The 18,472-nt window shown below is 39.2% G+C and overlaps 1 protein-coding gene across 1 annotated transcript; it reads right to left on the bottom strand.

Annotated features, from left to right (window-relative positions):
- Positions 1–2,308: 2,308 nt before the first annotated feature.
- LOC112062780 (F-box/WD repeat-containing protein 11-like) lies at positions 2,309–16,976 on the bottom strand. Its single transcript, XM_024117743.3, has 4 exons — positions 16,717–16,976; positions 12,807–13,032; positions 3,293–3,479; positions 2,309–2,426 (listed from the first exon to the last, which is right to left on the bottom strand). The coding sequence occupies exons 1-4, from the start codon at positions 16,765–16,767 to the stop codon at positions 2,324–2,326; spliced, it is 567 nt and encodes a 188-aa protein (XP_023973511.1). The 5' UTR covers positions 16,768–16,976; the 3' UTR covers positions 2,309–2,323.
- Positions 16,977–18,472: the final 1,496 nt, after the last annotated feature.

Raw genomic sequence — 18,472 nt, 5'->3', positions numbered from 1 at the left:
GGAGAGGCCGCAGCAGAGAGAGGCCCACATACCACAAAAAAAAAAAAAAAAAAAAAAAAGAATTAAATGCAGTTAATAATCTATGTTAAGTCACACAACATGGTTCATGAGTATACTGCGAGGGCTCAAAAGAGGGTACTTGTAATTATTATAATCTGCTTGTGAGGGTTTTGCACCAGGCACATGGGTAACAGCCAAGCCTGTGAGTCTCTCATTTGTATGACCCATGGATCACTGACACAACTCTCTGCTTTGTGTGTCTACCCAGGACAGAATAAAACACACTCACAAAACAGAGGTAAAGAACTCTATTTTGATGAAGTACCAGTGATCTATAGCACACAAAAGGTTGCATTAAGTGCAGAAGAATATAAGGTTGATCACAGACTCAACTACTCACTGGCTGTATAATCATGGGCAAGCTATTTAACCTGGGTGAGCCTCAGGTTCCTCAATTTTAAATATGGACAGGGCCTACCTTTCAAGTATTGTCCAGAGTGTTAAATGAAAAAATGCATTATAAAATGCTGAAAGTATCTAGGACAAGTAAACACTCTATACATGGTACATTATTTTTATTATTATTACTATGAGTGAAAGTACCAAAGTATAAAACATCATCCCTTAAACTAAGAGATCTAGCCCACAAAAATCTGGAGGAGACTCTTGTGGCCAACCAGTGGGTTTTCCTAAACCACACTTTAAGAACCACTGGGTAGACCACCATGATATAGAGGTTTTGTGTCAAAAAGGGTTTTCCCCCATAGCTCTATTTTCTCTCACATCTGCCTCCTCCTAACTTTAAAATATTATTTCAGCCTGAGGAAATGGTTATGTTAGGTGGTGTCACATACTGTCATGCCATAGAAAACTGAGTTCATACTGTCGATTGTAACAGTACTAATGGGAATTAAATAAAATAATATATGTCACCAAATCTTCAACCTGATCAAAGTTCTTCCAGAGTTCCTATTTATTAATGATTGACCTTAGACATCATCCTTCTTATAATAAAGGACTTGCTGAAATTATTCAAGGAAATGTGGAGATACTTTATAAAGAATAGTTGGGAGAAAAAAAGTAACAAGTAATATAGTTTCTAAGATCTATGCATAAGCAGTGTCTTAGTAAAACTACATGGGGTAAAAGACAAACCCTCTAACCTGAAACACATATACACCAACCTAATGTTCAAGTTAACACTATGTTTCAGCTACTAAAACTGTAGGAGCAATTTATTCTGTTTTGAACTGCCAAGGGATCAGTTAATTCCTAAACTTTAGGATTTGTATGGCAGAAGTTTTAAATCATTTAACCTTCCCTAAAAGGTTACTTTATAGCTCATTTTAGGGAAGAGAATACTCAAGACAATGGCTTGCATTTGAAATAATGATATTCCAGTCATATTCAGATTTACTGTTAACAAAGCGATTCCATTAGTTCACATCTGCCTTAAAAAGAAGGCAGCGGGGAGGGGCCTCCAAAAAAAGCACGTTTCCCCATTAATGAATTTTGGCACAATAACTTTTATGTCTATCACCTGGGGGTGAGGATTACTTCATGTTTGGGAAACTGAGTATAACTTTATGGTTGATACAGCATTGCCTAGCAAAGGCTGAACTTTTTTGCCAAGGAGGAAATAGTGAAGTACCCAAGACCTGCCAAGAACACATGTGAAAGAGTTAATCAGAAATGCCTGTGCATGTCTTTCTTGGTTCAAGGAAAAGAGCTAAATAATAAAACTGAACTAATTAGAACACATGAACAATATCAAACATCTCCAATGTTTCTTATCAAGTTCACAGAGTTTTACTGGTCTGGGGAAGTTACACTCAAATCCAAAATGGTCCACGAGCATAATTTGCTCTATAAAAGCCACTTAACTATTGCTTAGAATCATATTTGAGTCCTTTTAATGAAAAAGTATGGGAAATTTACAGAGGAAGCTGAGACTGTGCCTTCTCTAGTTCTCTGGAGATGGCTCAAAAAATGTAAAACTATGCTTACCTGAAAAACTGGGCCTTGGATTTTGGAAATTTCATCAAATTAAAATAAAAAGTTAATTTTGGATTAAGGTTTTAATTAACTGGTAGCCTTGCAGAAGCATTTCATGTTTTAGAAAAGTTAGATTATTTTTTACAAAAAGGCACTATCTACTCTGAAGGATAGCTGCAGATTACACATTGATTGTGACATATTTGCTCTAAGACTTCAACTTAAAAAAAACAACAACAGTTCTATGATTTTAGAACTAGACAACTAAGAACACTAAGACAACAAAAAAGTTGAGAACAAGACACAAAGAGCCCATAAAACAGATAAATCATAAAATTACCTCTATATCCTGGATAATCTTTGGGTATAATGACCTATAAAATGAATTGGGAGGGCCATCTGTTGGTCTGTTTTTAAACAGGTACTGATCCCTGGCAAATAAAAACAAACAGATGTTACATTTTTGCGCATAAAAGTGTGAATTTTATTTAAACATGGTGCTTACAAAGATGTATCTTTCAAGTCTTTTGACATGCATTGAGCTTTAACAGTTCAAAAGCAGGATTTCTGACAATTAAATGTACATGTTAGGCACAAGTTTACTTCAACTTACAGTTCCTTTAGCGTGATCCTAACCTTTTATTTTCTGAATACCCAACACAATAATCTAGCCTTTCATTCTACAGTTCAATAAAAAGTGTTAATGTAGCTTTGTGAAAAAGCTGAGTACATAACAAACTTTTTCCCATAAAGAAAGCACAGCCCTAACCATCACTCACACTACCACCTATCTGTCCCAGCTGTGGCACTCTCTTTCTCTGTGCTGTCAGGGTACTGACATGTACAGAGCTATAAAGCTGTATTTCAGATAACAGGTTGTCTCTGAAAAATCCTGCCTGCTGTACCTTCCATCTTCAACCAGGATCAATATCTAATAGCAAAATGTCATTATTTGACTTTCTCATATTTTCCTTTTTCTTATCTATCTTTTGGTAATGGTGTCATCACCTAAGGAAAATGTGAAAGGAAAAGCATAAACACATAGCTCTGAAAAGCCAAATTGCTCAAACTGTACAATACATCTTAACAGTTAATAAATATAAAGGAAATATGCATTTCAGAAGGGGTTATTCTAACAGCTTTAACTTCCCCCCCCCCAACTCTTGACTACTCATCTTTTCTCACTTGTTTAAAATAGGCCAACACATTTGGCAAGTATAATTGCATTTTTTAGTAATCAAGCTGACCCTAGGTCAAATAAACTTTTTTCAAGGGAAAAACCAACCTAAATACTTACCACCCTCTTCTTTCTGAAAGTCCCTTCCATAGAGGGTCAGTGCGCACCATTCGTTCAATCAACTTCTTCCAAAGCATTCCTTCGGAGATCACTCGCTGCCATTCCTTACATACCAGCTCTGCTGCACACAGAGACCTGGCATCCAGGTAGGAAAGAATGTTTTCTGCTATGTGATCTAAACCTTGCTCTACAAAATAGAAAAGGCAATGAAGGAATAGGAAGGGAGATGGAAATGTACCAGTTACCATTTCCTTAAAGATAAAAGGAATAAAGAAATCCTGAACCAGGAAACGTACCTGAGTAATATCAAAAGTTCTTCAGATATACAAGTGCATGAGTACATAAACATATACACTTCTTTTTGGTTCTGATTTTTTAAGATAAAACAACTTGATGGCACCAGTTCCTGTGTGTAAAAGCCAACCCTGGACAGTTCTGTATTTGTCAGATATTATAATAAATGATTTCTTTTCATTTTCTTTTACATAACTCTATGGGGTAACGACACCCCAAATTTTACACATGAGGCAGAAAGAGGTAAAAGGATTCAAGGTTTTACAATTATAGGGTAGTGAAGCCAAGACAGGACTCCAATCTCTTGCTCCAAAGTCTGCATTCTTTCCCCTCTGATTTACTGTTTCTCGTAACAAATCATCCTATTAATACATGACCTATGTGAATCCCTTGGGGCTAAGGAGACAAAAAGGTGAGAAACACTGACTTATCTGAAAAAGTTTATGAAAAGTTAAACGACAATCCAAGAATTAAGTCAGGTGCACTTAGATGTATTTTTGTCAATCATTTCTTAAAATCCTCAAAACCATGAACCACATGCCTAAAAATTCTAGAACCTTAAGATGTTTATCCTACACAATGCAAGTATCCTCTCAAAGACAACCAAGATTCAGACTTTGCCTGACATTCACAAAGGTAAGAAGATCACTATGGTCGATGCTGTTGCCACCTGTACACTCCCATCCCGTGGTTCTGGGCATGTCCTCTGCAACTACAAGAAATAAAGCTCATCCCCAGGCCTCCTCTGTGTTGGGGTGGGAACACTAAACACACAGTCAGAAAATTCCAATTTCAAGTCTAGGTTCACCACCTAGAACTTCTATGACATGAAACAAATACTTAAACATTACTGAAACATTCCTGCCCTTTGGTTTTTTTTACCAAATAACATGGTAATGGCCAGTAACAACTGTCCTTTCTCACACTATCTGTATGAATCAAAAAAGTTTTACAGAAAAATTTTAAAGACAACAAAGTACCATTCGGGGTTAATATTTGTTCTCTTTTTCAAGATAAATAGAAGGAGTATAGTCATACTAACTTGGCAGGGTATAGGTAAATCGTTAAACTTTCAGAACCTCAATTTCCTCATCTGTATAAAACAGTGATAATAATCTCTGCCTTATTTTGAAAATATCACAATGAGATGATGCATAAAAAATGCTTTACAAACTAAGGTTTTTTCCAACTCTAAGAATGACTATTTACACCGTTGATTATGGTTTACAGGCCCTTCATATACTAGTTCTACTCTATAGTAGGTCTAATACCCACGTTATGATCTGATAATGAAGACTAACTACACAGGGACCACTATTTTTTCTTGCACGTGTCACTATATTAAGAGTTAAGGCCGTCAAAGATTATACTGCCTTCATCTAACAGTCATATCACAGTAGACTCCTAAGATGGTAGTAAGCTGAATTAAAATCTTAGGCCCTTCCCCCCAAAACATCTATTAAAACAATTCCCCCTAATTTCTGTATTTGTATGGGTAGTTTAGAAGGGGAGGGCAGCTCACACGGAAGTCTACAGTTATCCTCTCCATAATTCACCTTCAAAGCTTTATCTGACCCTTCCATTTCAGTCTCTACAATTCTGCTTCTGTCATACAGAAAAGTGGATATTCCACACCAGATCTGCCTGGTGGGCAAATGCAGTAAGTCTTTATCCCAAGTTACTGGCAAACATGTTAAATGGGTCAGAACCAAGGACAGCACCCATGATTCTATATTTCCCTTCAAGCTATCATACACCCATTCATTAAATACTCACAAGGTACCAACACTGAGCCACCAGTTCTAAATCATCTGAATTTTATACTACTATTATCCAGCCCATATCTCTCTATTCAGTCCTCAAGGATATATGGAGAAACTGTGCCCCATGAAGACACTACCATCTTTATTTATACCATGTTTCTGACTTGCTAGTCTCATAACTTTATCCAAAAAGGAAATCAAGTGAATGTGGTATGGTTACTCTCCATGTTCCCTTGCTGGTGCTTACTACATAAAGTTGGTATCACTATTTTTTGTTTACAAGTTGGCACTAGCTGCTTTGTGTCACTTTTAAACATATATAACCCATGTTCATTATAGGAAAAACTATAAAATGCATATAAGCAAATACCTTTAAATCCCTAAACACCACCTCTCGGAGATAATGGCTTTTAACATTCTGTATACTATATCTTTCTAGGATTACACAACCCTACATAGTCTTTTCAACAGCTAATTAACTTTTGATAATTCATTTGAGAATTAGGCTAGAATGGAACATCAAATTCAAGGGCCAATAGCTCCCAAATACACCTTCTCCAGTTCTCCCGTTCTTAAGACCAGGAAATCTGCTCATCAATCATCTCCGGGTACTATCGTGCAGGACTACCAAACACAGTTGTACAAGCTGTATGTTCACAATTGTGCAAGCTGTATGTGCACAATTGTACCCAGTAGCTCTACCTACTGGTTTACAATTACTTCTCAATGTTCCACAATTCTGAAAATCACAGCCTTAGGTTCTGTCACTATCCTGGCACACAACATTTTTAGGTCTACTTGTTATAGGAGCTATGTTAAAGACATCTTTATATCTTTCTTGGACTACAATTTTTCTGTCCTTTCTGGTTTTAAAACCATTATTCTTAGTGGGAAAAGAAAAAAGGATAAGTTAAATGAGGAGTGAAAATATGCTGTTTCTTTCTATTACCACTACACCATCTATTCCAAGTACACTGTCCCTTCATTCTTCATGCTCTTGCTCCAAACAGTTGATTATTTTATTTGTTTTTAACTCTCCCAAATTCCTTAACCATTTTGGACAATTTCACATTATTTGGGGCTTGGCCTTCTTGATACCATTCTCAAAGGTTCAGGCTACCTTTTTGTGTACCTCCATGCCCCTTTCTTCCATCTTCTGTCCAAGTGTATTTAAAATCAGGGAAAATCATGGATAATCACATGGGGTTCTACTTGTGCCTATCCACTGATAGGATTAGCAAATTATTAATCAGAACTTTAAATTTCAGAATCTCTCTACCATCTTTAATATTTTCTTTTACAGTCTCTGGCCATGGCCTAATAAACTTAGCTCTTCTCTGAATTCTTCTAATTCTGGGGTACTTATCTGACTATCTTCTAGTTTCTACACTTAATATGAGAACACAGTCACTTTCCAAGGTTTATGTTAATTCTAATCACTAACCAAATCCTCCTAATTGGTTATAAACACAACCCTAACCAATTCCCCTCTCAAATCCTCTCCTGAGAGAGGAAATGAACAGACCAGAACACATTATATAGCTGTCTTTTCAGGCCTCAATGGCTGCCACATCCCCATGGTCTATATATGAACTGGGAAAGGTACATCCAAATCCTCCACCTGGCTGGGTAGTCTATGAGCTGGTTCTCAGAAGCCTGTGTGGTTATACTTGAATCACTTAGGGTTACTGATTTGAGAAACAACAGCAGCAGAAACAGCTTCCTAAATATTCTCCTGATCCACTGAATCAGAATCTCTAGGTGGTGGGGCCCAGGAATCTATATTCTTAAGAGTTACTACCAGATAATTCTGACATGCCGGGGACTACTGCTTTATAGCAATAATATCCCTTTTAGTCCTCACTGATTTCCCGCCACCTCAATAGCTCACACCACTGGGCTATCAATGAGATTCTGCATAAAGAAACTCATTATTAGACACATACTTCCTACTCTTTCAAATGCCACTGGTCCAATTCGGCAACATCGCAGTGAAATCTATGAGATTTGATTTATTTCCTTTTGGTAATACTTTAAATTCACTTCAACCTTCTGGGGGCAGCATGTTTTAGTCTCTTGGAAAATGCACTGGCTATAGAGCCATATAATCTGGGTTGAAGCAAATCAGTTTTCCTTTTTGGATCTCAGTCTTCCATAAAATAGGAATGATATTAAATGCCTAAGAAGGATCATCTCGTATAATCTGCATGATAACCCTCTGAGATAGGCTATAAATAGCCTCATTTTATAGAGAAGGAACTTCTAAACCTTGTTGGAAAGGTTAATAAGAGGAGGTTATTCAGGAGCCAGATACAGAGCAGGTACTCGATAAATGTCAGTCTCCTTCCCTCTTCCAGAAATCGCTTTAGCTGATATCACTGGTCAAGGAAGCTAAGCAGTATTCCCCTTCCTTGTTACTTTCTGCAGAGAAAATTTGACACACCTCCCCTAGCAAATCGCTAATTCCTCACTAATAGCTTGGAGTAAGTCTCATACCCCTTAAATATTTAAAGAAGAATAGGAATCACACAACCTCTATTTTGGGCACCTTGGAGCAGCTAGCCCCAGGAGCCATGTAGACCTTGTAACTTTCTGGTTTCAAGATTATTCAGAACAAAGAAGTTACTGAATACGGTGGTCCATTTGTCTCGGCTAGAAAGTGCTCTGAGGTGTTAAAGCTAAGCATTTTCTTAAGTATCAATGTCTGGCTCTCATTTACTCTATGGTGCTGAGACGCCCCCATCTCCTGCCACCCCCCTTCCCAAGGCAATAAGAAGACACGTTATGGCCTCAGAAAATGAGTCCAGAATATTGCACACACAGTGCTGAAGAAGTGCTGCTGTTGCTAATTATAGGCACCAGATGAAGGTCTGGAAATTTTTCAATAATAAATTAAAACAATTAAAAGGCACAATTTTCAAAGCTCAATATGTAAATAACATTGTACCAAAATGAAACTCAAATGTGTAATGTCAGTTCAATGCCCTTGACTATAGCCAGTTTTAAGACAGCTGCTTAGATCATACAATTACAGAAACTTTTATTATTTTAGAAACACATTTCAAAGAGCAGCTGCAAAGAAATTTCCTTCCCCACCCACCCCTGCTGTCCCTTCCCCCTCCCTAGGCACAGATCTAGTTGTAAAATCTGAAGTTAGAAACTTTCTTTCCTGACAGCAAAAGTCTGTCAGTGGATGCCTTTAACTTGGAATATACTGACCTAAAGACTCAGACACAAATGCTCAGGTCACAAAGTCCAACATTTTGTTATGCCAACAAAGTGGCACACACACCTACCTAAATGATGTCAGGATGAATCAATTCGGAAATCAGTGGGTGAATAATTAAAACTTCCTGGCAATAAATCGTATTGCAGGTGCTTCCTGCCTCTCTGGGCTTTTTTTTTTTTTAAACTGACATCCTCAGAATACCCACCAGATGCTAGGCATATTATATACACTGTCATTAATCTTCACTATATCCTATAAAGTATTATTATCATTCCCACACAGATAAGGAAACTGAGGCTCCAAAAAGTGAGCTAACATAACTATTAGGTGCAGGGGCTGGGATTCAAATGGAGGGGCTGTCAAATCCAACACCCATCATCTTTCCACTCTGTCATGCTGGATCTCTGGCCCTGAATCCAGCCTAAAGCCTACACTCTGGTTCTTCCACACCTCCCAAGACCTCTGATCTAATCTCTGTCACATTCACAGTCCTTACTTGAGGATGAGACAAAAGAATAAACCATGGCCAGGAAGGTAAGTGTTTTAAAAATTCTTAATTGCTTAGACACCTCACCAAACAGATCACCAATGCTTATCGTCCTTCTTGAAGTACAATCTGTCTCTACTTCAAATGGTATAAATTTTCCCTTTAACAACAGTTCTTACAAACCACAAACTTAGCCTGCAGAAATTGACATTGCAGACTAAACATTTACCATGATTTTTAGAAAAGCATATCATAATTATCACTTTTTCCACTGAACCAAAAGGAGCCAGAGACCACAAACATTTTCCATTTTCCCTATACTGACAGGTACGATATTCACAGTAAGCATTAAAAAGTCAAAACTACAGACCGTTTTTATAGAATTAATGGTTTTCACAATCAAAAGAAGTCTTAAGTAGACTGTCAATGTCAACAAAGTAAAAATTCAAACTAAGGATCATCTACAGTAAAAGTTAAACACCAAACCAGAATAATGATTAGTAAGTTGTTCCACACATTATTAAATCTAAGTATGAACAAACACATGGACCTGTTTCTCCCCTAATGCTCTTAAGGCAAGATCTGTGCTAAGGAACTAATGCCAGATTTAATCCAAGTCTACTAGACACTAACTAACACAATCAACTTGGCCAGCTTGTCCCCAGCTATTAGATTCATATGTATGATATATACTGACATATGTATATATGTTCAGATCAAATCCTGTTAAAACAAATAGCATTTTAACAAAAATATTTCCATGTCCCAGCCAATGGTCCGTTCATTTCATGTAATACTCGATACCACAAAATTCCACTTTAACAGAGATATGGACAATGCCTTAAAATTCGCTGTAATGAAAACTGAATTGTATGCAATTATACTAACCATATTTATATACATAACACATGTTCATCTGTTCTGTCTCTTCTCCAATTCTGTACACTCCCCAAGAGAAGGGACTGCCTCTGAACTATACTCTGCAAATCAAGAGTACTACAACAGTGCCACCTCGTGGATATTCTGTAAATATAAGTTGAGTTCCCTGGTGCTCTAAAATGTTTGAGAGGCAAATTACAGGGAAAAAATAAAAATAAATCAAAACAACAGAAAGCAAACAGAATGGATTTGCCTCAAAAAATGGGAGCATAGCTTCATTTATTTAAAAGCACTTAAGAGGAACAAATATAATTGTCAACTTTAAAAACTACCCTGTCTCTTCTTGGTGTGAAATGTAGCATGAGTCAGTAGAAAGTCTGGGATGAGGGGGGTTCTGAGTTCTGGGCTGCACATACAGAGGAGCTGCAGCACATGTGCACTCATCTTACTCAAATTCACCTATAATTCTCTCTCTCATGCAATTAGAAGCATAGCTCTTCTCTCCCACTCCCTCTCTCTTATAATTAAAAGTAAATGTTACTGAATTGGGGTGTAAACCATGCAGTCTATACTTGAGGCCAGTTTAAGGCACTGTCCAGAGTAATCTTAACTGGAAGTGATTTCAGCTTTTGCACTAGCTTTTGCACCAACCCCCACCATCACCCACAAAATCACAATAACCAAGATGTATGATCTTAGGCATTTCACCCAATTCTCTGATCCTTGGCTTCATAATCTACCCAATGAGAAACAGCACTAAGTGACGGCTAAGATCCCTTTCAGCAATTAAATACTATGATTCTAGAAAAAGAGGGTTCATGTTTTGTTTTTCTAGAAATATTAATTCAAGAAATGAGGAAAATAATGCTACATTTCAGCATAAAAAGAACAGTAGGGTCAAAATTTTCTAAGCTAACTCTCAAATATCCTTAAAACACTCCCTTTGTAGAAAGTAAACTTACAAGTTCTAGAAGAGGGATTAGGAATCAGAGGCTGGCGTGTCACTTTGCAGCCCCAGGTTTCAGGCCTGAGGCATGAGCCCAGGTCCTGTCTACTGTGGAAATACTTAGACTGTGGAGTCTTGATACACTGTAAATCACAGACAGGCTAAGAGAGAAGCTACTCTTTGAGGAGCCATGCAGAAGCTCTGAAAAAAGGGTAGGGCTGGTGGCAATGCTACTGGTTTATCCCTGGCTATTTCTAGGCATACCCTGGCACAGCAGCTGCAACCTCCAGGTTGCCCTGACCACGTCAGAGGAGAATGTTCTGGCCAGCAGTCAATCTCACATTCTCTTCAAGAGTGAAATCTCTCTATCTTACCTAGACAAACTTAAAATAAAAAATTTTAAAAAGAACACAGAGAGAAAAGAATTAACGAGTGACCAAAAATCAAAGAGGGGGACTTCCCTAGTGGCGCAGTGGTTAAGAATCCGCCTGCCAATGCAGGGGACACAGGTTCAATCCCTGGTCTGGGAAGATCCCACATGCCATGGAGAAACTAAGCCCGTGTGCCACAACTACTGAGCCTGCGCTCTAGAGCCCGCAAGCCACAACTGCTGAGCTCACGTGCCACAACTACTGAAGCCCACGCACCTAGAGCCTGTGCTCCGCAACAAGAGAAGCCACTGCAATGAGAAGCCCGTGCACCGCAATGAAAAGTAGCCCCCGCTCACCGCAACTAGAGAAAGCCCGCGTGCAGCAACGAAGACCCAACACAGCCAAAAGTAAATAAATAAATAAATAAATAACTTTTTTAAAAAATCAAAGGGGGATGAACAGGCAGAGCACAGCGGGTTTTCAGAACAGTGAAACTGTTCTGTGTGACACTATAATGGTAGATACATGTCACTATACATTTGTATAGCCACAGAATGTACAACACCAAGAGTGAACCTTTGGGCTTCCCTGGTGGCGCAGTGGTTGGGGGTCCGCCTGCCGATGCAGGGGATGTGGGTTCGTGCCCCGGTCCGGGAAGATCCCACATGCCACGGAGCGGCTGGGCCCGTGAGCCATGGCCGCTGAGCCTGCGCGTCCGGAGCCTGTGCTCCGCAACGTGAGAGGCCCGCGTACCGCAAAAAAAAAAAAAAGAAAGAAAAAAAGAGTGAACCTTAAAGTATGTACTTTGAGTGATAGTGATGTGTCAGTGTAGGTTCATGTACTGTAACAAATGTACCCCTCTAGTGTAGGATGTTGATAGCAGGGAGGCTGTGCTGGGGGTTGTTGCAGGTGGTGGGGAGGATATGGAAACTGTACTTTCTGCCCAATTTTGCTGTGAACCTAAAACTGTTGTAAAAGTAGTCTTTTTTTTTTTTTTAAACCAAAGTAAACTTAACTGGGGGGTGAGGAGGGAGAGTGAGAGAAAGAGAAAAGGGAGAGAACACACTCATGCAGAAATAAGTTTTAAGAAACGTAATAAGACATACTATCAATTTCCCCAATACTTTTCTGCCATTCCCTAAGTGTCATTTCAGATATAAATGAACATCTTAAATTTGGGGACACTTCCCAAACACTGTAGGAAAAATTGTCCCATATTAAAAAAAAATACTTATAACGGCAAAATGCAGATTCTATAGACACCACATCAAAATAAAAAGTACAGCATTAATTCACTAATGTAGCAATAGTATTGACCAATGATCAACACTATTAATCACAGAAACTGCCTACAGTTCCTAGATAGATGCTAAATTATAACTCCTCTTCAAGTACCACATATTAAAGTACAGTATGTGTCCCAAAGAAATGGTGTCTCACACTGTACTCATTCATTCATTTCACAAACACCTACTCGGCTCCGTCTAGGTTCTTGGGCTGGGCATTCTTCCACTTCTCAGCTTTTTAAAAGACAAGCATGGTTACCTGGTAAAGCGGTAATAAAGTCCCGCTGCAACATGGGCTTCAGGTAAGAGTTAATATGTCCATGCTGGTAATGACACATTCGTGAAATAAGGTGTTCCACAAATTCCACTTGATCTGATTCAGACCACTGGTCAAAATATTTAATACACAAGTCTTTTTCTTTTTGATAGTTTCCTTCTGATGGCCTCTTTCTGGAGACGATCACTGATGATGTTCCATTACTTATCTATTTTAGAAAAACAAAAAAGTAATTAGTTTGACAAGGAAAATAAATCTTAAGAGCATATCATCAGAAACATTTTTTTGCCCTGTGTATTTATTCTTAAAATGCCAGTTTTACCCTAAAGCCAAACTCATTCCTTTATTAATTACTTCAGGAAATAGTTAAAAATGTATTCAGGGCCCATGTACTCGAATTAGTCACTAAAGTAATGATAAAGTTAGAGTTCTATCTAAAGCTAAATAGTGTCTTAAATCATCATTCTCCAATGCTTATTCCAAAACCGTGCTGTTATCAGTTAACTAATGTTGGAGAAGACCATCTTAGAAAAATTGTTCAACTTGGCAAAGTGGCAACTGATTGATTATTGATGTTTGTTTTCCTTCCTCAAAGTTGGAAGGTAAAGCTATATTCATTCATCTATGCAAACAGCTCTCACACTTGTGCATGCATCAGAATAACAAAAGAGCTTGTTAACACACAGACTGCCAGGCCGCTGCGGAGGTTCTGATTCTACAGGTCTGGAGTAGAGCCTGAGCACTTCCAACAAGTCCCCAGGTGATGCTGATGCTGCTGATCTAGAGACTGCACTTCAGGGACCTCACTCTGAAAACCACGGGTCAATGTAACGGAGAAATCAGAGAGCAATTCAATCTAAAAAGCTTCATTTTACCTAACAGCTTCGATCTCCTCTGTATTATTTCCAGGGCTGCTAACTGCTGACAAAATAGTTTACAGACTTTCACTCCGTCTTTTCAATCACCTACTCAGAGAGTGACCCAAGGTAAACCACATGTGCCTGAAAAGTTCCTCATCTTATTTAGTTGGTTTATGGATATCCCACAGACTCCTATACTAATAGTTGCATCTCTCATCAAATCTACATGGTCCTTGCATAAAATCAGTATATTTTTTAAAAACTGAAACTAGGGCTTCCCTGGTGGCACAGTGGTGGAGAATCCACCTGCCAATGCAGGGGACACGGGTTCGAGCCCTGGTCCAGGAAGATCCCACATGCTGCGGAGCAACTAAGCCCGTGCGCCACAACTAGTGAGCCTGCGCTCTAGAGTCCGTGAGCCACAACTACTGAGCTCACACACCTAGAGCCCGTGCTCTGCAACAGGAGAAGCCACGGCAATGAGAAGCCCGTGCACCGCAACAAAGAGTAGCCCCCTCACACCGCAACTAGAGAAAGCCCGAGCACAGCAACGAAGACCCAACACAGCCAAAAATAAATAAGTAAAATAAATTTAAAAAACCAAAAAAAACAAAAAAAAACCCCTGAAACTACATACACTGCATCTGGACAACAATATCCAAAAAAATCTAAATCCCTAGACTGAAGCCACAACTGCTACTGATATTATGAGGCTCAGTAATTTCCCTGTTTACAAACAAAAGAGCCTCAGTACTTTTGTCAAACATTTGCCAAGCCATCTGTCCATCGCTATTCTGAACGCCCCTTCATGTGTAACACTAGAAGGAATAACGTATAAGAGAATTTTGAAAACTGAAAAGTTGCATCACAAACATCCATTAATTCCATTAGGAGCTTATTTCAGAAGTCTTACATGGGAAGAACCAAGAGCTTTTGTTATCAGTATATCCCCTAACTTAAAGTGAACTGAACCCACCCCAGAAAGAAGACATCCTTTGTAAATATCCAAAGGAGTCTTTGGCCTTCCTTGGTAAAATCTTAAAAATCCTTCTTATATGAAGTGAGTTCTTATGTCGACATTTAGAGGTATAAACCTGGAAGGCATTAATCTCCCACCTCACTTATCTTACCACTTCCTTGTCTGAGAACGTTTTTTCCCTTATAATTTGGGTGAGGGAGAGCTCACTGACACCGGGCACCACCAGGGGGCAGCATCGAACAGAGATTTTTGATGTTGCTTGTAGTAAAACATTCATATCAAACAGAACCAAAACATCAGCATTAAGAACAGTCAGATGAAGTAAAAATTCTTTGCTGTGGTGAATATCAGCTAGCATAAGGAGCACCTTTGCTACTTCTAAGCATAAGGATGTTCACGATAATGTTATAATAAAATTCAGAAAAAACTACCCAGTTACAGGCAACTGGTTAAAGTGAATTATAATACATCTACACAAAGTACTACAATGCAGCCATTAGAATTAGGTTTATAAAGTAAGATTTTAATAACAAGAGAACATGTTTATGAAATAGTATTAGGAACAAAAGAATTTTATATAGCATATGATCACAATAATTTGTGTGAAGGGGAACATGCCAAGAAAAAGTAAAGAATATAAATAAAAATGTTAAAAGTGCCTAATCTTAAGAGAAAGCTACATATTTTTTCCTTCCCCTTTTCCTTCTATATTTTTTTCATAATAACTTGCCAAAATAATTGCTTTCATAACAGGTTAAATATAATTATGGTAACAACTTCCATTTGTGTACTGCTTTATTATTTATGAAATACTTTCACACCCATTATCTCACTTGATAAGCAAAAGGGTTATTATTTCATTTACAGAAGGGTTCCTAACCATCTAGCCTCCTTAGAGCATCGGTATACCATTAACTAGTTGACTGAAAGGCAGATGAAAAAAAAACAAACAAACCTGAAAGCTAAAGTGTTAAGAACCACTGTGTATTGAAAATCAATAGTAAATTAAGAGAATCCTGTTGCAAAATACCAGATGTGGAGGGAACAGAAGTCAGTCTGCACACAGTTCCCCCTAAAATAACAGTATGTGCCCAATTCTACAGCACATTTTCCATTTCTATTTCTAACCACCTGCTCGGCTCAGAAAGATCTTCCTGGAATTGCACTGCTTTGTTTCTTTTCATTGAAAATTTGTTGGGGACACTTTATTCTTGCTAACTCCTTTGCTTCAAATCAAATGAACCCAGAGAACTTTTTTTTTTATCATTATTCTCTTCAGATTTAGATTTGTTTTGCCTTTAATTGTATCTTCATGAAGGGAAAAATTATGTGTACCATAATGGTCAATGAAAACACGAAATCATGAAACTTTATATGCTTTCCATCCCGCGCCCTACAAAAAAACTTGGGGATTGGAAGGAAAACTGGAAAACTAAACTAGAGCTAGGAGAAGGAAACTGAATTTAAAAGGAAAAGGCAAACAAATAGGAAATGGGGGAGAAGGGTGACGGTTGGGAGAAAAGGTCAGTGCATACACTGGTATGTGGCATGGTGCCATTCTGGTGACAAAGGACACCACCACTGTCCATTTTTGGCTTAGACAGTGGCCCCAGAGACGGAATATTTTGGGCTGCAGCCAACTTCAGAATCTTGGTGAGAATTCCTAAATTCTTTACTATTCATAATGATACTTCCCTAAGGAACAGAAGACAAATTAGGGTAAATTCTTTTTTTTTTTTTCTTATGTGGAACATTTTAAAAGTCTTCATTGAATTAGTTACAATATTGCTTCTGTTTTATGTCTTGGTTTTTTGGCCCTGAGGCATGTGGGCTCTTAGTTCCCCGACCAGGGATCGAACCCCCACCCCCTGCATTGGAAGGTGAAGTCTTAACCACTGGACCGCCAAGTCCCAGGGTGGATCCTGAAACTAGCAGAATTGCACAAAAGAAAACAAAAGTACTTGGCTCTTAGTTTCACTGAGGACAGGAGCTGAGGGAGCATCTTATCTACAGTAAGTCAATTGCTATCTTATCTGTGCGCCGTCATTCCTACCTGCCAAAGAGTATTTTTCTTTGGGGACTCATCTTCATTTTGATCCTCCATAACTGAAGTGTTCTAAGGGGGGAAAAACAGGTTATTTGAATTATGCCGAGTTTTGCAAATCCTAAATAACTACACCAAAATATAGTTTTGAAAACCCAAACTGGAGTGTACCAACACCAACCCAAGAGCTATTTGGCTTGTGGCTAACACATGCCATTTTGGGTCAACAGGGGTGTTTTCGTCTTTGATCAATCATTAGTTAGTGGTTGGACAAAAGTAAGCATAAAGTCTTTATGAAGGTTGGGTGTACTTAGAAAACAGGCTAAATTATGGGAGTGGGGCTGAAGCTCTACCTCAATCATCACTGTTATTCTTTTAACCTGAAGAAAGAAGCCCCAGAGACCCACTAAGTTCCTGATGATTGCACAAAACATTTACTAGAATGTCTGCTACTCAGTAGCCCACCCCAGCCATCAGCAATTAGAAGTGACAAAGCCCTGGAAGCCCCCCTGCCTTTCTCTTTCCTCCCTTGATGGCCTTGTTTTTCTGGAATGGCGTTGCAATCTCCCCTAGCAAGCATGGTGGGTGCCCCAACCTTTTCCCTTAAGAGGAGGATGCTGTTAGCCAGCAACAATCTGGCTTGCCTTGGGAATGCATTAGCTTTTGATTTTTGTGTTTACTGCACAAAGAGGCACTGTGTATTCTTTCTGGTGACCTAGTCGCTCAATAGATGCCCATTAACTGGAGATTATACATGATTGGATTTTCCCTTTTGAAGCTCCTACCTAATAGCTAAATGGAAACTTAATGAGAAGGGGAAGTGGGAGAGTTGTGTTCTGAAAGGAATAACAACTCATTTACGGATAGCAGTCTCTCTAAGATTCCTTCCCAAACCTAAAATTTCAAGATTGGGGTACAAAATTTAAACTATAACATTTGTCCCGTAGTATTAGTCAAAAAGATCCTATAGATCTACTTAAGTTATCAGTGTTTACAAGAGCTTGTTTACTGCCTACAGGGAATAAGCCTACCTCTCAAATTTTCCCTGTTTTTCCTTTATGTTCTTCAAGTTGTAAAATGTTTGGGCACATACATTATTTCCAAACACTCCATTTGAAAATACCCAACGTAGGTGGTGGCAGAAGAATCACCACTAGACACCAGTGCTCTGCAGGTCTCACAGCAGGCTCTGATAAGAGATGTAGAATGAGGGCTTCCCTAGTGGCACAGTGGTCAAGAATCTGCCTGCCGATGCAGGGTACACAGGTTCGAGCCCTGGTCCGGGAAGATCCCACATGCCGCGGAGCAACTAAGCCCGTGCACCGCAACTACTGAGCCTGCGCTCTAGAGCCCACGAGCCACAACTACTGAAGCCCGCGCACCTAGGTGGTGGCAGAAGAATCACCACTAGACACCAGTGCTCTGCAGGTCTCACAGCAGGCTCTGATAAGAGATGTAGAATGAGGGCTTCCCTAGTGGCACAGTGGTCAAGAATCTGCCTGCCGATGCAGGGTACACAGGTTCGAGCCCTGGTCCGGGAAGATCCCACATGCCGCGGAGCAACTAAGCCCGTGCACCGCAACTACTGAGCCTGCGCTCTAGAGCCCACGAGCCACAACTACTGAAGCCCGCGCACCTAGAGCCTGTGCTCCACAACAAGAGAAGCCACCGCAGTGAGAAGCCTGCACACAGCAACGAAGAGTAGCCCCTGCTCTCAGCAACTAGAGAAAAAATCTGCGTACAGCAGCAAAGACCCAAGGCAGCC

This window comes from Physeter macrocephalus, chromosome 2 (assembly GCF_002837175.3).
Source record: "Physeter macrocephalus isolate SW-GA chromosome 2, ASM283717v5, whole genome shotgun sequence".
NCBI classification, from domain to species: Eukaryota; Metazoa; Chordata; class Mammalia; order Artiodactyla; family Physeteridae; genus Physeter; species Physeter macrocephalus.
The sequence above is the reverse complement of the archived record's forward strand: the minus strand, read 5'-3'. Positions and strand labels throughout refer to the sequence as shown.

Bases quoted from the DNA above. Each gene is read 5' to 3' on its own strand.
- LOC112062780 (XM_024117743.3), bottom strand. From the start codon at position 16,767: ATGGAGGATCAAAATGAAGATGAGTCCCCAAAGAAAAATACTCTTTGG. The intron at 13,033-16,716 runs GTAGGAATGACG...TTTCTAAAATAG, and splicing joins AGAAAAATACTCTTTGGCAG to ATAAGTAATGGAACATCATC. The intron at 3,480-12,806 runs GTAACCATGCTT...TCTATTTTGTAG, and splicing joins CTTTATTACCGCTTTACCAG to AGCAAGGTTTAGATCACATA.